General features: G+C 48.2%; 1 protein-coding gene across 2 annotated transcripts in view; it reads right to left on the bottom strand.

The window, feature by feature from the left end:
* LOC105279091 (chondroitin sulfate proteoglycan 4) overlaps window positions 1-17632 on the bottom strand; it is a 44890-nt gene extending 27258 nt beyond the window's left edge. Inside the window, exons 1-3 of one of the 2 annotated variants that reach the window (XM_011338640.2) lie at window positions 17341-17632; window positions 12147-12853; window positions 5078-5241 (exon numbers count right to left, since the gene is read on the bottom strand). In XM_011338640.2, coding sequence (XP_011336942.2) covers window positions 5078-5241; window positions 12147-12246 — 264 coding nt within the window. In that variant the 5' untranslated portion in view covers window positions 12247-12853; window positions 17341-17632. The other variant, XM_011338638.3, reaches the window with a different exon arrangement.
* Window positions 17633-18543: the final 911 nt, after the last annotated feature.

Below are 18543 nucleotides of genomic sequence, written 5' to 3'. Positions count from 1 at the left end.
AATAATTTTAATTCACGAGAGAAATGCGAACTGAAAGGACCGTGGGAAACAACTTTTTTCAGAAATGTAGGACAGGCGACATGCCATAGAAAGTATTTTCCATAGGAAGGGACTCTCTATAGCGTCGTCGTTTAAACGCGCCCTATGTCTCAACGCGGTGCAATGCATTATCGAGTTACCAGATAGTACACGGTGCGCTTTAGCCAAGGTTGAAGTAGCCTGATAAAGAGGCTTTAATCGCGACCCGAATCGAGCGCTTGGAGACTTATAGCGTTCCGATACGGCCACGATGTTCCCCGAGTGGTCTTCGTTGATCCTACGTAAGAGATCGCAGCACAGAGCGGATCGTCCGTGGTGGGTTTCTCCTCGACTTAATGAAAAGTCGATCGTCCAAGACTAAAGTCGCGGCGGCGCAGCATCACTTACCGGTCCGAGACTGTCGACGTTTCCGGCCTTGATGTAACGGCGCGTCTAGCCGTTTTACGATCGACCTGGTAATAAAGGCGCGAGCTTTTCGCGAGCACGGCCGACGGCGGAGGGAATGCTCGGATGCAGCGATGCCGGGATCACTATGCAGGAGCCATTAATATGTATAAGAGCGCGAGACGCGACACTTTGCAGAATGTAAACGCGCCTCTGCATACACACGGTCGCTCGAGCACCCGCGGCGGCTGCATTATGAATGCATCGACGATTGGAAAGTGAATAATATTGGAAGCCGCCGATGCATCCGGGTGCGCAGCCGAATCGTCGGATTATCCACAGCACGTTGCAGAGGCAGGCTGCGGCCGAACCATCCCCTCCGTGATATACCGATATTCGAGTTCACCGCGAATACGAATTGCGGCGGGCGCGAGGTAATAGCGGAAGAAACGTGCACGCTATTACGCGGAAGAGCGCTATGGTCCGTAGACCTGTACCGCATCGTCGGCAGGGGTGTCACGGAGCGAATTTCCTTTTCATGTCGCACCCGGCGACGATGAATCGGCGCGCTGAAAAGTGAGCAATATCGCGATACCGCTGCGGTAATTAAGATTCGATTCATCGGATTACCCGAGGCTCAAGATTAACGAGCGTTTCGCGCTCGAGATGCAATTGTCGTTAAAACGAAAACGCTCGCTTTCCGTTCCCCGTCCCGTTCTCTAGTCAGTTAGAATAGAGGTGTGTTTACCCGTTGCTGTTTAAATACCGGTTACGCCGAGGAAATATCTATTTAGGTCAGGAAAAATGCCGCGCTCTGCTAGTAACGATGTTTCATAATTACTAGGATTACGGTCCTCTTAACGAAGAGGAAAAGTACAATAGGACTTTCACTCTAATTACAAGGCATTATAGTCCATTATATTAATCTGCCACTATCAAATTCTTAATGTCTCGGTCTCATTACGCTTGCGATCCTCTCGGCTTATTAAATGCATTTCACTCTAACAAGGATTCGTGTAACTCTGCATTCAAATTTCGGAATTTCCGTCTTCATTACGTTTTACGCGCCATGTCCGACAAAAAGGAAAGAGAAAGGAACAGATGAGAAAAAATCAAAGATGGCTATAACAAAAACTAAGTGGATAATTAAGTATACGAAACAAATTTAATTAAAAACTCGAAACTAGGCAAGGGAGAAGCTTTTTAAATCCCGAATACTATACGACGAGGACGGAGGGCTCTATTACACCGCCGGTTAGTAAGCGAGCGATACCGCGATATATCACCGCAATTAAGCTCTGAATCGCCGGATTATCGCCGGATAGAAGGGCTTTTAAGCCTCCGGAGGCGTCGAGGAGGCACACGAGACCTCCGGAACTGCCGTTGCACTTTTTGCCATGGCCGTTTATCCTACCTTCATCCTTCTTAACGATCTTCTTAACAAATTTAATTAAGCCCACGTCGGGCATCTTCTTCGTTCGCTGCACGGACTCAACCCTTCGCAAAATTAGATTCGCGCGGTTTTCACGCCGGGATTCATGCGAGTAACCCTAGTACCGCGCTTGCACTCCGCGGCTAATGCACTCAGAGAGAGGAGAGGGTATTTTAATACCGCATTCGGATACGTATCGCGCACCCGATTTCACCTCAAGGTTAATACGGTTCGGAAGGAAATGAGAGTTGTAAAAGGAGAAGAAGCGCGCGCGGCTTGAGATTGATGAAATTTTCCGCGATTGGAGCGAGCGAACGGTCCCGGGATTTTATTGTTACGGTAACGACGACCAAAAACCGATTATTCTAATTGCGCCCATCGGGAAGGTAATTTTCGGTCGCGTATCCGCGCCTCGTGTCTCTCGCAATTACGAGTCGCAACTCGCGAGAGTTAAGACGCTAAGCACGTTCCGTACCGAAGGGGAAGTTGATAATGAGTCGTGTGGAATATGAGAGTATGCGTGAGAATATTAATCGCTGGGAAATTAATAATCTCCGGTAAAGTTGTAACTTCGTTGCCGCGCAACGTTTCTTTGTACGTAATTGGAAACAGCGCGGCTCTCATCAGCGGTTATTAACAAGAGGCGGTACGGCTACTGTTCTGTACGAGCACCATCGTCATCTGCGTACTTCTCTCCGTCTCTCTGTCTCTTCTTTTTTCTCATTATCGGTCATAAAATATGTTTATCGGCATGCCTGTGTCATTCTGTTGCCTATGTGTTTCATGCGCTTACCGTGCAAGCTGTGCTTGCTCATCTTCACCGCCAGCGGTCTAGATGTTCGTCATAATAGCGCGGATATCGATCAGACGAGTTCGTATTGCACGTGTATTCAATCTGAATTTCAATCTCTGATTCGCCAAAGCGAACAAGTGCGGAATGGAGTTTTGTTAGAACGTAATACGTGTCTGATGTATCTCTGCAATTTACAATCCAACAATGCCAGTAAAAATGCAAAGCCATCCTCGAAGGATAATGTATATGGGGAATAATAAATTCCCTCGTGTTTTGCTTCGCGAGCTCGCGGCTATCGCACACGAGGGAAAATTTTTTCACCTTATTTAGCATACATTTCACGTACATCCGCTTAATTACCGCGCGCGAATCAGCTAGATTCGTTTTCATCGGAGTTATCTGTTTAATAAGTAATTTTTAATGGGAACCATTTGGAGACGTACAAGAGCACGTACGGTCGCTCCACTCGTGCGTAACTTTTCCGCGATTTTTCTGCTGGAAAAGCCTCGTCGTCATTTCTGGGCCGTAACGTTCATTATTGTGTGAAATCCGCCTGACTGACTTTCGTCCCTCGCGTTTGGACGATTTCGATCGGTCGCGCAAAATTTTGGCCGATGCGGAAAAACGAACTCGCGGCGCACTGCGCCGTGCCGAACTGAATTCCAGTCTCCAGCTGAAACATGGCCGTGCAATAAAGCCTGTGCGAAGGAAAAAAAGCAAAAAGGAATCGATCGTGCGGCCATACAGTCGCAATTTCATTTCGCGAAACATCGATGGAAAAGGCATTACGCGCGGTTTTGTTGTCTCGTCGTTGTCCGACGCGCTGTAAAGCGATCGCCATCGACAATCGCGTCGACGGCGCGGCGATGTCGTCAAGTCATTAAGCGTAGTCGATCTTTTTTTAACGGAGCAACGTTCCGTAAAATCCAGGAAAATCCTCTTTTACGATGACGAGGACAACACAGTGCATACGAATTTACCGCGCCCACCGCAATCCTCTGCTCGTCGCTCGGCGACGGGTTAACTTTCCACAATCGCGAGGCACGATTGCTACGAGCCACCGGGCCGAAATGCGATACCACGCGATATCGAAATCCACCACCGCGATTGAATTTGGCGGCTGGTTTGCTTGTACCTCCCCGCCCGTGGCGAATCAATTTATTGGTTTCTTCCCCCGTGGTCATGTCCGGCCTGCTGCACGTAAGGTTCCTATCTGTACGGGCGCATAAGGCTTTTATGTCAGAGCGATCGGAGTATCGTGACACTTGGGGGTCGATACCGGGAGTGGAAAATAGGTAGCGTTGTCGTTACGTTCTGCCACGTACATTGGTATCGCTATCGGTTTCAGAATTTGGATTTTTCACGAACATTTTCAGTGTTTTTCTGTAAGAGAAACGTTAACTTTTCTATAAAATGGACGAAACTTTCGGATGAAAAAGTGTGCTATTTTTAAGCATTATCACTTTCGACGGCGCGGCATAAAAGTGTACCTATATTAGACTATTCTTAACTCTTAACTCACCCTTAACGCCGTTGCCGCCTTCTTTATTAACCCTTAACTGACACGCGGCGTTTTCACAGATCACCGCCTTCGTCCCCTCCGTATTTCTTATTCTTCAGCTCGCACTTTCTGCCTTACCTCCGCTTTAACAAGTGTTCGATCTCGAAATATCTCTTTTCCGCAAATAAATTCCGCACAGGCATGGCAGACGGTCTGGCAGACCGCGTCATCAGGTCAAAGGTCAAAAAAAACACGTTAGCTAAATATTGACACATGTCCTTCGCGCGATATGTACACACCCGTAACGGCGCGAATCGAGAGACGATATTTTAAAGCACGTTAAATATAGACGAACGTGCTTGTAAATAATATTCAATCACGATAACAGCGCAGGTAATAAGTTTACGTGCGACATTGCAGACGAAGAGAATTAGCATCCCTTGTTCATAAGGGCGCGAGACCACGCACGTCGAACCCACCACCGCAAAAATTCGCCACGTCGTAGTGATTAGGATCTTTTCCTGGATGCAATAACCATCACCCCGCTGTTGGACCCGTGCCACCGTGCTCTCTCCGAGAGGAATAGGGATTTCGGAGTAATAAGAACCGCGGACACGCGCGCGAGTGTTACATCTGCGCGCGGTGGGAATCCCCTTTTTCCTCGGCGTCTCGCAACGGGAATATTTTAGCGCACGCGAGACTCCGCCGCCGTTTTTCCTTTTTTTCTCCTTTTACCTTTTTTTCGGTGTGTCACGCAGTGTCTAATTTCTCTCCGCAAGGACACGGGGAGTCGAGAGAGGAAGAAAGAGAGGAGCCTGGAGGGTGGCGGTATCGCAGCACGTGCGGCCCGTTAACGACGACGACGGGCCACGACGGGGCACCAAACAGAAAGCCTATTAATAGAAGTAAGCGCCGGGGGCAAACGAACCTTCAATCTGCCGGCCTCGAGTTTGATCAGGCAGTAATCCGTCTTGCCAGCAGCCAATAGCAGCATAGCGTCGGCGAGATGAGTTCGGAACCGGAAACTGATGTCAGTAGCACCCTTGGCCTCTTGAACCGGGAGATGGATGTAGCTCGCTCCGTAAAACGACACTGCAAGTTTAACAAATTTAATGCGTTTAGCTGGTACAACGTGGAAGACCGATGACGCGGGTTATTATATGCCGGACAATTTGCCAGAGAGAAAGAGAGAGGGGAAGAGCGACGGGAAAGGGACAAGGGGCCACGAGAGGGAGGAGGAAAAATGTGATATTAACGCTGCAATCCTTCATTTTAATTTACATAACGTTGTAACGCCCTCGCTCAGTGGAGTCTCGCGGGCCCTGCCGGAAAATTACGCAGTTTTGTCGTGGTCGACGACGGCGGTTCGCGGCTATCACGGTCGCGCTCCGCTTTCCCGTTGACTGATACAGCGTTAATAATTAAAATATGAGTTTACGAAGAAAAAAAAAGAAAGACAGGAAGAAGGAAGACGTGACGGTTGAACGTCGCTCGCGCTCGCGGACGTCCTATTTTTACGTGAAATAAGAAGAGAATACGTTGCAGTTGGCGCGCAAGACCTCATTTTTCCTCGCTGCCGAGGAAGAGAAATTAAGTGTCACTCGGGAAGTTTTATTTCGTTCATCTGTTTCTCCGATAACTTTTGAATTGCGAGCTGAAGTGGCTTTTCCCGGGAAATTTGATATATTTATCGTACCCGGGTCTGTAAAGCAGTGGTAAATAAGCCGCGACGGAGATGGACAACAAACCAGCACGATTTTGCAAATCTTATGAGATTCAACGGCGCTTTCAACAGTCTTCTAACTCCATTTATTTCTGGAGGCAAATATTAGTTTCGCGACTATATCGGTTCTCGTAATAGCCGAAGACGGAACCAGTTGGAAGTATCCAGTTGAAATGTAGAAACGTGACTGTGTAGACTGTGTAACAATCAATTAAGTAGTATATCAATTATTGCGATTTTATATTAAACTTTTCATGTAACCCATTATTTTTCCCGGGCTTGTGCTGTAATTTTCATGTAATTAATTATTGCAATTACGCGACGAATATATCACATTACCCAACGTAGAGAGAATTAACAAAATTTTAAACTCGTGACGTTATTAAAAATAATATAAGAATTGTATTTTCGCGTGAAATCGCTTTCCTACGCTCACGTCGCTCGCGTCTGTCAAAACAGTCATCATATCTAGATAAAAGAACGATATTTCCAAATAAACGCGCTCTTCGATACTCAAAGGCTTTTTCATTTCATACGTCTGAACCGTCCACGGAGATGAAAAGTGTCACACCGGATTGACGTATCCAGCAGGTAGTCGATGAAAATGGATAGCTTCAACGATCCAAAAGGGTCAAGAGAGAAAGAGAGAAAAAGAGGCAGAGAGAGATTATGGGAACACACCGCGATTATTAATCGGGATATCCGGAGATTTATCCGCGGACTCCAAGTTCTTCGAAGTCTATTATAGCGAGCCACTCGCTCGGGTCACTCGCTCGGGCCACTTCATTAACAAAAGCGACAGAGGCGGACTTGGCGGCAGGTTGATGAATGGATCGTCAAAGTTCTCCCAGTCCCCCAGCGCTGTTTCTGCGGACTTGCGCGCCGTTTTACAGCGGTACAAATATCGCTTTTGCGGGAGCGCGAGTAAAAAAGTGATAAATAGAGAATCCGTGGTCGCGCGAGTTCGCCAAGTTCTCACCGATATGCCGGGTGCACTTTGCGAGCAGTTACGGCCGTGAAATATTCTCAATTAGCGACGGCGTTCCTGCTGAAACGGTTCGTGAAAGCGGCACGTCGATGCTTCGATTGAGTCGATGAATAACAGGCTTCAACCGGCCTCGAACAAGCAACGAGGAGATCTCGTATCTCGCGGCGCACCGTCTACATAAACGTATAAAGAGATGAACGAAGTTGAAGGTTTATTTCCCATCCCCGCAAATGATCTAAGAACGCGTTCAAGTACGTGGAATATCCGCACGGGCCATTAAGTACGAAGAATTTCCCGTTCTCCCTCTCTCTCTTCCTCTCTCTCTCTTTTTCTTTCTGCCGACCCACCACCTTCCCGGTTAGCCGGTGCATAGAAACATTAACGTCGACCGCGAATCGATCGTATTGCCCTCGGTATTTTGCAGTTCATTGCACCGCGGCTTACTCAATTCGCGTTATCCGCGAATCGCAATATTTGCGTACGCACAAAGGCGCGGCTTGATGCAGAAGCGGTGATGCTCGACACCCTCTCGCGCAGCCCACCAAGCGCGTATTTAAAGCTTCAAGCGGCTCTCGCCTCGGTGTCGAATGGGCGAGCTAATTTGTGGGAATGTTAATCTGCAGGTTGAATAATAAATAAGCAATTTCCGGGAACCCAATTTTTTTGCTGGAAAATTAATATCACTTTTAGAAGGTGAACCCATGCATAATGCCGCTCCGTGAATAATGCCGCGGTATTTTTTAAACGAACGCGAATTAAATTTCATCAATAGTCAGAATTGCAGCCTGTGCATAATTAAAGTTCATCTAGAAAATCTAGAAAAAATCGTAACTCAAACACATACGCGATATAAAATATAGATGATGGATCACAGGATTTATATATTATATATCCTAATATTCGGAATAGACTAATGGTACGTAATGGCAGGAAATTGTAATCCTTATGATCATCGTCTTCCTCATCTCATGCGCATGTCTGATCTCAATCTCATGTTGTACACGATTGAGATATGCAATTAACATCTGTGGATCTGCTGTTCCATGTGTAGGTCGTTATCCCAATCGTGCACCCAGTACATATCGACCTATACATTCACCACGGTAATTACGATTCCCAGCGCGGCTCTGTGCGAGCATCGAAAATGAGTATTCGATTGTTATTTTCGCCGAGTTATTCATTTTATAACATTTCTAAAAATCCAGATGGAGTTTTACAGTGTAAAACAGCGGAATTGTTACGTGAAAGAGATCGAGTTGATCATGCGCACACGTCCGGCACAGAGTGGGGCTCCGTGGATTTCGGTAACACTAGTGTCATCACAAAGAGAAATTTACTTTATGGGAAAAAATTAAACAATAAATTGAAATCTGCTGTCATACGTATACAACAAAACGTACCCAGCAAAACGTATTACACGCAGTTATTTCGCGAATTTTATTTCTGCTGCGACATCGAAGTGTCGCTCTGCGCGAGTGTACAGAGCGGAAAATTACGCTTTCTGTGTGTATTTTTCTTTTTTTCTTTTTTTTAACAGAAACGAGTCTTGTACGAAACAGTATCTTCGCGACTCGTGACGCAAGCGATGCAATCGACAATTAATTCGTAACAATAGATTATGCATTCGGTCATGCTATTAATTTATAGTAGCTAAATATATCGCTTTTGTAACTTCACAGGTACATTTCGGATCGAATTTTCCACCTTTTCCCTCCATTGATTGTGTACATTGACCGTATCGAATTTCGTTAAATACACCGGCTGACCCGCATTCGCTATAAAGCGAAATAAATGCGGGACACAAAACGCGTGAGCTGCGCATTATGAAGTACGAGTGTTTTCATAAGCGCATTTCCTGAGCGCACTCGTAATTCTATTTTTCTTATGTGAGCCGTAGAGATTCTTTCCCTTGCAGTTACATCCGTAAGCGTAATTGACCAGGGGCATTCGAGAAAAAGTATACAGTACATTAACGTGCGGTAATGACCAGTGCAGCCTAATGTGGCCAGCAAATGGAGATCTCTCGTAAGATTTCATGGGAGACCTTGCGAGTATCAGCTTTCCCTGAGTTTTCCCGATGATACTTTCGATCGTACGATCTCGTACGAGATATCGAGTATCGTACCTAAAAATGAGAGTTGATTTCTGCGGTTAATCGTCGAAACCGATCTCTATTAGCTGTGACCGCGATTAGTTTCGTTGTATCCCTTTATACCTCGCACCGAAAGCACGTTTAATCATGCGACATGAAATATGAACTACAATGTAACGTAAAAACTTTGAATGATGTTATGCATACACATAATTTGCGTATATACGGCTTTTAAGCGTTTAAGAATTTACACGTTGTTCAATGATCTGTATTAGGGGAAACTCGCTAAACGATACACAGAATTAATTTTAAATTAATTCTAAAACTTTTATTACGGATGATAACAATCTCAAATAATTCCAAAATGAATGAAATCCAAAATTTCCAAAATGAAAAATAAAGAATCGTGTCGTTTTTCGATAAATTTAGAGAGAAAGATTCCAACCGGAACGTTCAGCTCTCGTATTTTTAACGAAAAGCACATTCATTTTCACGATACAGTTAATTACGTATCCACAGCTGCGCTGAAATTCGCATTGGTTCCTCTCTTATTATTGCAAAAATACCGCGCAATAATATGCTACCCGCGATTGCGCCTTCATGCAAACCGCATAGCTGGCATACAAAAAATACGCAGCCAATGCGTGCAGCCGCGAACAGCAATGAATTCCTTTCTCTTTCTCTTTCTGTTTTTCGCTGTGTCTTTCTCTCTCTTTCTCCCCTGCGCTCTTGATGCGCTTGTTTTTTGCGAAAATATATATCCAGTCGGAACCGCCAGAACGTGCAAAAACAAATATGCGATACGCCACGCGCGACACGACGTAACCATACGCACCACGCAGATTAACCCAAAACGGAAAACTGATTAGAGCGGCAGGTATCGCGAGCTCATTTTATTCCGACGTATGTTCTGCGGCAAGTATAATTTCGCGTCGGATCAGCCATGAGTAATGTAAAATGCAACCCTCCCTTGGTTGGTGTCTCTTGGTTATCACGACGCGTACACTTGTTCGCTCGCAGCTTGTCTGGAGATGGCTCGCACGACGATCACTTCGCATCTAATTACGTGAGTTGACTAAACGTCGGATTTGATCGGGGCCATGCGCACGTACGAGCAACGACAGCTGACAAAAATCGCGGGAAAGGATCCGTCTATGCGCGTCAATACGCGCGGATACGCCGAGCGTACGAGCGATTTTATTGGCACGGAAATACGCGACGCGCGGCATATTGATTGCCAACGAGCCGCTTCCGTGAAACTTTTTTTCAGCGGAGGGGGTGCTCGCAGGGGATGCAAAACGTTTAAGCGAACGTTTCTGTTTGATCTTTGCCTGCGCCCCGTGCGCTCCGATACGGCGCCCTTGTTAAACCGAGATCGATCGGGTAAAGTACGGCGCCGGAAAAAGATGGCTCCGTAAAAATTAACGGCGCGCACGGATTACATGGTTTCGATTATCCGGTTTGTTCGGACAAAACGCGAAGCTGTGGCCCGTATCGAGCTTCAACGATAACGGACGTACCGGTAATTCGTACATGAGTGCACTCTGATACGCGCAACAACGGTGTATGATTTAGTAGCGAGTTATTACTTTAACATGATTTCCGCGTTCGATTATTTCACAAATTAGCCAGATGTAATTAGCCGCTTTGAAAACGTCCGCGTCCGTGCTTCCTGCTTATCCAGTTTTCCGCTGTGCTGCGCGTGTACCACGTATCGCGGGAAAATTCACATCGGCAAGTGTAGGTTTTTCCAACACTGGCCATGTAATTGCATTCCAATTACTTTAACAGAACCGATAAAACTTGTCATGCCGGGCACCGTATACCGTCACGATCTTTTTACCGAGTTCATCACACGGCTCATTCGCGTTATTAAGTTTTCTGCGTCACGCGTGGATAATGTCGAAGGAATTTAAATTACTTACTCCTAGCAAAATTGCAGAATAATATTTTCCTGTCTCCGGCGTATAATCGTATATAACCCTCCCCCCTCCTCGCCGCCCTCTGCCATTTCACGCGCAAAATATCTCGGCCCTGTACAGCCGGGGACATAATGCAAATGTTTAATAGTGTGCTCGAAACTTCGGAGTAATAAAGCACAGAGTACACTCGAGTTAATCTTGAGGTAACTGCGAGGTGTCAAGGATGTTGAATTTGATGATTATACCGGAATGTGCCGTCATAAAAAAGATATTAAAACATCAGCTCAAGTTTCTTTGTCGATAATAAAGGAAGCACGAGAGGCAAAGCGCATTCATAGACGTATAATATAATCCGTAACAGCCAAATGAATCACGGGAAGCGGGATATCGGTACCAAAAAGTACAAAAACCACGAAACACAGTATTCTCGCGAAAAAAGCTCCGGAAAAAAGCATGAAGTTTCCATGTTTGAAATTTTGATTTTGAAATTTTGATTCGAGTAAAATGGATTGAATTGTTCCGTGCCATTGGAAGTATCGGTCCGAAGTGGACCGAAACGATCGATCTCTCCTTTTTTCCCCCTTTTTTTGTTATACATTTTTTTATACTTTCGCACGGACGGTTCGGGGTACTGTAAATAATTACAGTATCACATCCGCAATTGCGCTTTCGTTCCGGCTGCCTGTATGCCTACCGCCGCGATCTCATATCAAAGAGAAGGAGTTCTCTTTCGCTGTACAAGCGTCTCTTGTTGCAGTCATCGTTCCTCGATGACTAGATTACTCGGTACGCGACTGTTTGCGGACCGGAGCACCGAGAAGACCGATGCACTTTCGCGTGCGCGCGTTCCTCCCGATATAATCATTCGTGCGGGGGTGTTTACGAGAGGTCGCCGACTGCGGCGTGGCGCGGCACGATCTCGCGCACTATTAAAAGCGCCGGGCGATGTGTACGCGCGGCGACCATTAAATCGTGCTCCCGCCATAAGTAAATTCGCGAGAACTACTCGTGCCGGCGGCCATAAAAGTTAATCTTCACCGCTCTTTCTCGGGCGCGGGGGGAGGAAACTTGGCTGTTCTCGCGCCCTGTCCCTTCGCCGTCGCCATCGCCGTCCGAGCGACGAGGACGCGCCGAGAGCGAGATCCGTATTTCTCTCGGCGCGTTCCGCGCGTTTCCCCGCGCGAGGGAGAACGAAAGGGAGAACGAGGAATGAGCGGGTGGGATGCGAGAGATAAGCAAAGGGCGGCCGCGAGTCGCGACGCCGTGTCTTACCTTTTTCGTCCGTTTGGCAGCAACCCAACAGAGAGGCAGTTACCGCTAAGAACATTAGCAGTCCCATGTCGGTGAGGAACGCCGGCCTGTTCCCGTGCATCTTCTTTTATTCAGCCAACCCCGTTCCTGTCCGCCTCCTCCCGCAGACTCCCCGCAGACTGTAGCGCGCGCTCTCTCTCTCTGTCCTCCACTTCCGCGGGGTGAAACAGGCGGCACCGGTCTGACGAACGACCTCACGGACCGGCTCTTAAGGGATATCGATTTCACGTGACGGGGGTAACAAAACGCTATTTACGGGGCTAAGATTCGAACGTACTTTTCCCATCCATTTCTTGCTCGTATGTCTTCCCCGTCACGCACATCGCGGATTCCTTCCCTCTCGCTTGCTGCTCCACAGGACCACTGTTCAACGTCGACGAACGAATCACGTTGGCGACGTTCGGATTGAGTCACTCCTCCGCGGATACGTCGGCCGATCGTAGATCGTAGTGCGTGTGGACGCATCCACGGGAATGTTAACGGGCGATTTGGTAGAAATGTACAAAACACAGCGAGCGCACCTTCCGCGCACGTGGTCGTTGTCCTCGCGAGCTAACGTGAATCCTCCCAGAATGCGGCGCGAACGATGCAGAAACTGGCATCTCGTTACGGGTATTCCCCTCGGTGACTCGTACGCCGCACCCTCGATTCGGTCGATCTGGTCGATTCTGAAAGAACAACGGTGCACAGCTGCAAAACGACGCGCAATGTGCGGACTTTTCGCCTAACGCTACCACGCCGGCACCACGCTCTCCAAGCTTTCAGCACGTACGCGCTCGTTGCAGAGAGAACGCTTTCGCGAAAACTCGGATCGAAGCGTCGAACACCACGAAGCAGGTGCAACGCGACGTCCATAGATAGAGAGAGAGTTTTCGAGCAAAAGAAAAAAATATTTAATTAGAACATGATTGTATCGCAGATTCGTGAAAGTTTCGCAGGGTAATTTGCTGCGGGCAAATTAATGTGCGTGTTTTGTTAAATGGAGTCTTTGAACTGACAGTGGTATGTCATTAATGTTAGCGTACGGCAAGCATAATAATTTTAATAAGCTGCTTTTCAGACATTAAATTCTTGAAAAAAAATGTTCGCCAACTGGATATTTTGCCGATGGCTATCGACGCAAGTAAGCTTCAGAAACTCACGGAAACTCGTTCTCTGCATATTGCTCTGAAGCGTTCTCCGTACCGCGTGATCTCGTATGATAAGAATTGGACGCATGAGAGGCTTCCCTCGAAATTTTCTCGTGGCTGCATGTACCGGGCGATTATTTTATCGCTTTATATCCATTTCATGTAAAATATACGTGGACGGTTATGAGAACTCTCAAGCAAGTTTTTGCGAGGAATTATTTTCAGGTCGGATAAACAGCAACACGTGCCGCGTGATGCTATTGTTCGAAAGCATTATAATCTCATAATCTCATTAAGGCTCGTAGCGAAAAACAATAAGCTAGTATTTTTCGTGACGCAGTATTATATTAGTATTATATTAGTTTGTAACATATACTCGTCCCGTTTGTTTAGTGTCTTTAATAACAAATATATGTTACAACCCATATTATCAAAACCACTAAAATGACAAATATATATTATGCAATCCAATATATTTGAGTAAGCTCGTTGTAGCGTTCGTATTTTAATGCACCCGCAACAAACAGCTTCGAGGAACCACCCATGAAGATATCGGTAGATGTTCGGCGATTAAAATGTAACACAACATCCCAAATAATTAATAATCATTCCGGACGCTATGCGTGATAAATAAATCTCGCTAGCGATGCATTTCAGATATCGCAGCTGTTCGCGGAATAATTCATCTCGCGAGGGCAAAATCCAGAGCAGTGCATTCTTGATAATCCGATCGATATAATCGTAGCGAGGGAAGCTCAATTTCAGCCAATTGACGCGTGCGGACGAATCATCGAACAAACCTGACGCGTGTCGCGCACCTCGGCTGACATCTAAAATTATTATTTCTCATCATAGGTCAGAGACACCGCCATCGTTGTCGTCGTCGTCGTCGTCGCCGGCACTCGTTCCCGCAACCACGAAAATTACCATGCTCGAAATTAAAACCACTTGAATACCCGGCTCTCGCCGCCGTACGGTCTCAGCGGAAGGTGGTATTTTTCCGCAACGCGAAAACCCACCCGCATTCCGAATGCGCGAACGCGAGCTTCCGCGCGATAAGGAGTTTTCCGCCTTAAGGGTAAAGGAGGGACTTTCACACCGCGAATCTAAACATTTAAACGACCCTGCCAACCCGCAACTTGGCACTCTTTCCCTCCTTCCGCTCTGCCGTTAGTTTACTCTAGGAGTTTCTTCGCGAAAAATAAAGAAGAGGAAAGAGAGAAAGAGACGGCCTCAAGAGGACTTCTCGGCCTCTGCGAATCTCATTTGCAGTGTCCGACATTCGACACGGTCAACGATTCTCAAGCGACGGCGGCAGACGACGACGACGACGGCAACGACGACGACGAAATAGAAGAATAGAAAAAAAAAACGAGAGACAGAAGCACCAAGAAGACGAGCAAAAAGCAGCCGACACGCTCGACATGCACGCGAGCCATATTTTTCGCCCTCTCGCTGCCTCCTCCTTCCTCCTCTTTCTCCTCTTCGTTCTCTTCCTTCTCGTGCACCCTCTCGCTCTCTTGTCTCGACTCGCGCGTCGATCGTCTCGGTACGACACCCCTATACCGCGGAAAAAACGTGCACGCCGGTGCGAGCCGGTTGTTCCTATTCAGCGGACGAGTCGAGCGCAAAACAAACCACCCCTCCGGTTGCATCCCCCATACCCAGCCGTCACGCCGAACGAGACCTCGAACGAGAACCCGTCCATAAGGCAATCCTGTGACTCGCTCTTGCGAAACGCACAACCGGGGAAGTGAGCCGCGCGCTTTATTCGAAAGGTACATACACGGATGCCCCGCGCGACACCCCCGCGTGCACCATTTTATCGAATCGAGTGCTTCCTGTATCTCCGCGCGATCTGTCGCTTCTCTTTTTTTCGTTCCCGCGATTCCTACCGTGCATAGGATCGCGTTGACGTAACGATTTTACCGATCTAATTGCCGTGAGAAGGACCATTGCGTTTAGATAAAATTTATAGTTCTCTTCTCTCTCTCTCTCCCTCTCTAGCTTATTGTAGACACACGTACATAGATGCGTATACACGGAATACACGTAGTACACGCGGACATATATCGGGCTCGTAGGAAGCAGCTTAATCTCGCAGCGGATTCACGTGAAATAATCGGGTCAGAGAGAGAGAGAGAGAGAGAGAGATACATCTCGGTAATTTTCAGTACTCCTACCGCCATTCTCCCGCCACGGCAACCGATTAAACAGGCTCCGGGCTATCACGGCAGAATGGCTAATGTTTTTACCATACTTCCTGTTTTTACGCGACGTTGAAGAGGGTCACGACGACTGGTCGGGGGACCCGTCGCAGTGATACGATACTCCCGTCCGATAGAGAAACGCGCACATGTGCATACATACACACGTACACGCGCGTAAATAGTACATATACATATATCTAACGCGTTTTCGGAGCACATATGTGGCCATTCCGCGCACACATGGCCGCGTTCGCACACGCGGAGTGTGCCTCGTGAAAGAAAATCGAGCCGTTCCCTTAACCGCCTACGTGCGAAAAGGGGAATATAATAGAATAGAAATAGGAGAGGCGCTCTCTCTCTCTCTCTAAAGACACGAGAGATTATTGGAGCCGATAATGCGGCCTGGCGATTAAAGACGCGGATGCGCCGCGGGTCCGTAGATCCCTCTTGCGATCGCCAGCAGGCTCGGCAATCGCTCGTGACAGCAACGTTTGGGGATGCATCCATCGCGTAATTCCGATCGACGTGGCCTCGAGGTGCGCACGGCCGCGATTCCGGTGTATCCCGTCGCATTGCTCGCGATGATCGGTATCACGTTAGCCAGCCGAGAGGCAGGAAATTACGGGCAAAGTGCATTGATTCTTTGAGATCGCTCCGGAGAAACGACACGAGTCTGCCGGCTCGCTTGCAAACGGAGAGATACGATACGTCTCAACTGATTGAAATTCGCGTCACGTCGCGTTTCTCAGACGGTTTTCAATAACCGTGAAAAATAGCATTTTACCTCGACTGTCTCGTCTTCACTCCCCCGCGCGGTCACCCCCTTCTGGGAACGGCGCGATTTCCATCGTATCCGCGAGCAAACGGCGCGATACGTCCCCGATGCGTTTCCTCCGCAGCTGCGACGCGGATGCGGTTTTTATCGCGCGTTCGTCTCTCCGATCGCCACGTTGTCTCGGCGATTGCTACGAGACGACGGGAGCAACGTAGTGCGGTGTACCTCTTGGACGTAGCGTGCGCGTACGCGTACAATGGTAGGCCCCGTGCATCGTCGATCGACACGTCGGCGTCGAACGCACGCGAATTTCGGTCGGGGTGTGCGAGCGACGTGCGACGTCGTGCGTCGCGAACGTCGTTGCACCGGCTACACACACACACACACACGCACTCGTATTATACACACATGCACGCACACATGCAGATACAGACACATACACACGCCGGCTGGTGTTACGAGATGAGAGCGTTACTCGCGCGACGAAGGAGAAAAGGAGTGGACGTGGACGTAGTCGCGAGGGTGGCCGGAATTTGCGTTCGTGGACCGTGACCGCTCATATAGCCTCCCAGTCGGCGAGAAAGCCGAGGACCCGTGTAATGGCTCACGTAGGTGAACCCGTGCACGCGGCTGAAATTTAAACCACCACCACCACCAGCACCCCACCACCACCACCAGCGGCAACCACTACTACCGCACTAGGGAGCACCCACCGGTACGAGCATTCACACACTACTGCCGCCACTGCCACTGGCGTATCACCACCCACCCTCAGCTGCGTGGTAGAGAGCGATTGAGAGGCGACTGAGAGCAAGAGAGACGAATAGAGCGACGGGAACGAGAGGCGGAGTCGAGGGAGGCTAGCAACCCCCAGACCGGCGTCGCCGTCGTTTCGTCACGGAATCCACGCAGCGGACCGGCCGCTCCGCGCGCATTCCGGCGAATTTCGGCGAGTTCCTATCGCGGGCTTTCCTCCGCCGGGGTGAGAATCGACGAGGACGCCGACGGCTTTACGGCCGTGCGTCGCGTGCTGCGTGTACCAAAATGGTGAAGGTCGGCGCAGCGCTGCCCGGCTCGTTTTCACTCGCGACTCGCGAGAGGGAGATGAAAAGAGTGCAGGGAGAAAGAGAGAGAGAGAGAGAACGGAGGCGGGGGGGGGGGCGGAAGTGCCGGTCGCTCTCGGCTCTTTGGTTCAGACGGAAAGAGAGAGAGAAAGAGGAAGAACCGGAGGCGGACGAAAAGAGACGCGCGTGTAGAGACAGGAGACGAAGAGAGTGAAGAGAGGACCTCGGCGCTTCGACCGGGCGCTCCTCGGTCCTCCTCTGCCGCACGACGACTGAATCTTCGGGGTGGACTGGGGAGGCTGCGCGCAGGGTCGACCCCGCTCGTTCCTGCACCCCTGGCCTGTCTGCCTGCCTGTGCTTGCTTGCCTGCCGGCCAGTGGTGGCGTCGACGCGAACTATGGGGCGGACAGGGGACGCTGTTTTAGGATTTCTCTTTTCAACGACGACGCGTTTAGACCCCGCTCGATGGGCAAACGATGATGAAGTTTGATGATAACGCCGTTATAAATATTAATGGCGAAGGATACGGGACGCGCTTCAACGCGAAGGCGTCGCAGCGACACGTTTGCACTTGTCCCGCTCTATCATCGTCGCGATTAATTAGATATATTCCTAATTAGTGTCGCGAACGATTAAATTCTTTCATCGTAAAATAATTAACGTTGTCGTATTCGAGTTCCTTCAGCAGGTTGACTGACTTGTTTATGCGAAAGGAAAATGATGCTTCTGCTCGTAAGCTTGATTAATAACCCTGATTTAGTTTAGTGATACCGATAGTAGATGAATATTAAAGTATCATCGTGATACCGAATGCTTCAAGAGGAACTGCGATTAGCTTAAGTCTTTTTATGGAACGGCGTGTAATAATCTGTGTATTCATCCCACGAAAATTGCATGATAGAAAACCGAGCAGCTCTGCTATTAACTGCTAGGAGTCTCTCTTTGATCAGAAACACGTCGAGTACTTGACAAGCAAATTATGTAGACGTTAATTCAATCCAAGTAAAAGGAGGCTCGTGCTGTTAAAGAATATATAAATATAAATAAAATTTTTCTTGCAATCTTGATCAAATGTACATCTCTGTTGGAGAAATAACAGGGATATTTTCAAATATTAATGTCGGTTGTCACGTTCTCGGTCACTACCTTTGTTGTAGCAACGAAAGCGGTCAATTTGTC

Source organism: Ooceraea biroi, chromosome 2 (assembly GCF_003672135.1).
Source record: "Ooceraea biroi isolate clonal line C1 chromosome 2, Obir_v5.4, whole genome shotgun sequence".
Lineage (NCBI taxonomy): Eukaryota > Metazoa > Arthropoda > Insecta > Hymenoptera > Formicidae > Ooceraea > Ooceraea biroi.
The sequence above is the reverse complement of the archived record's forward strand: the minus strand, read 5'-3'. Positions and strand labels throughout refer to the sequence as shown.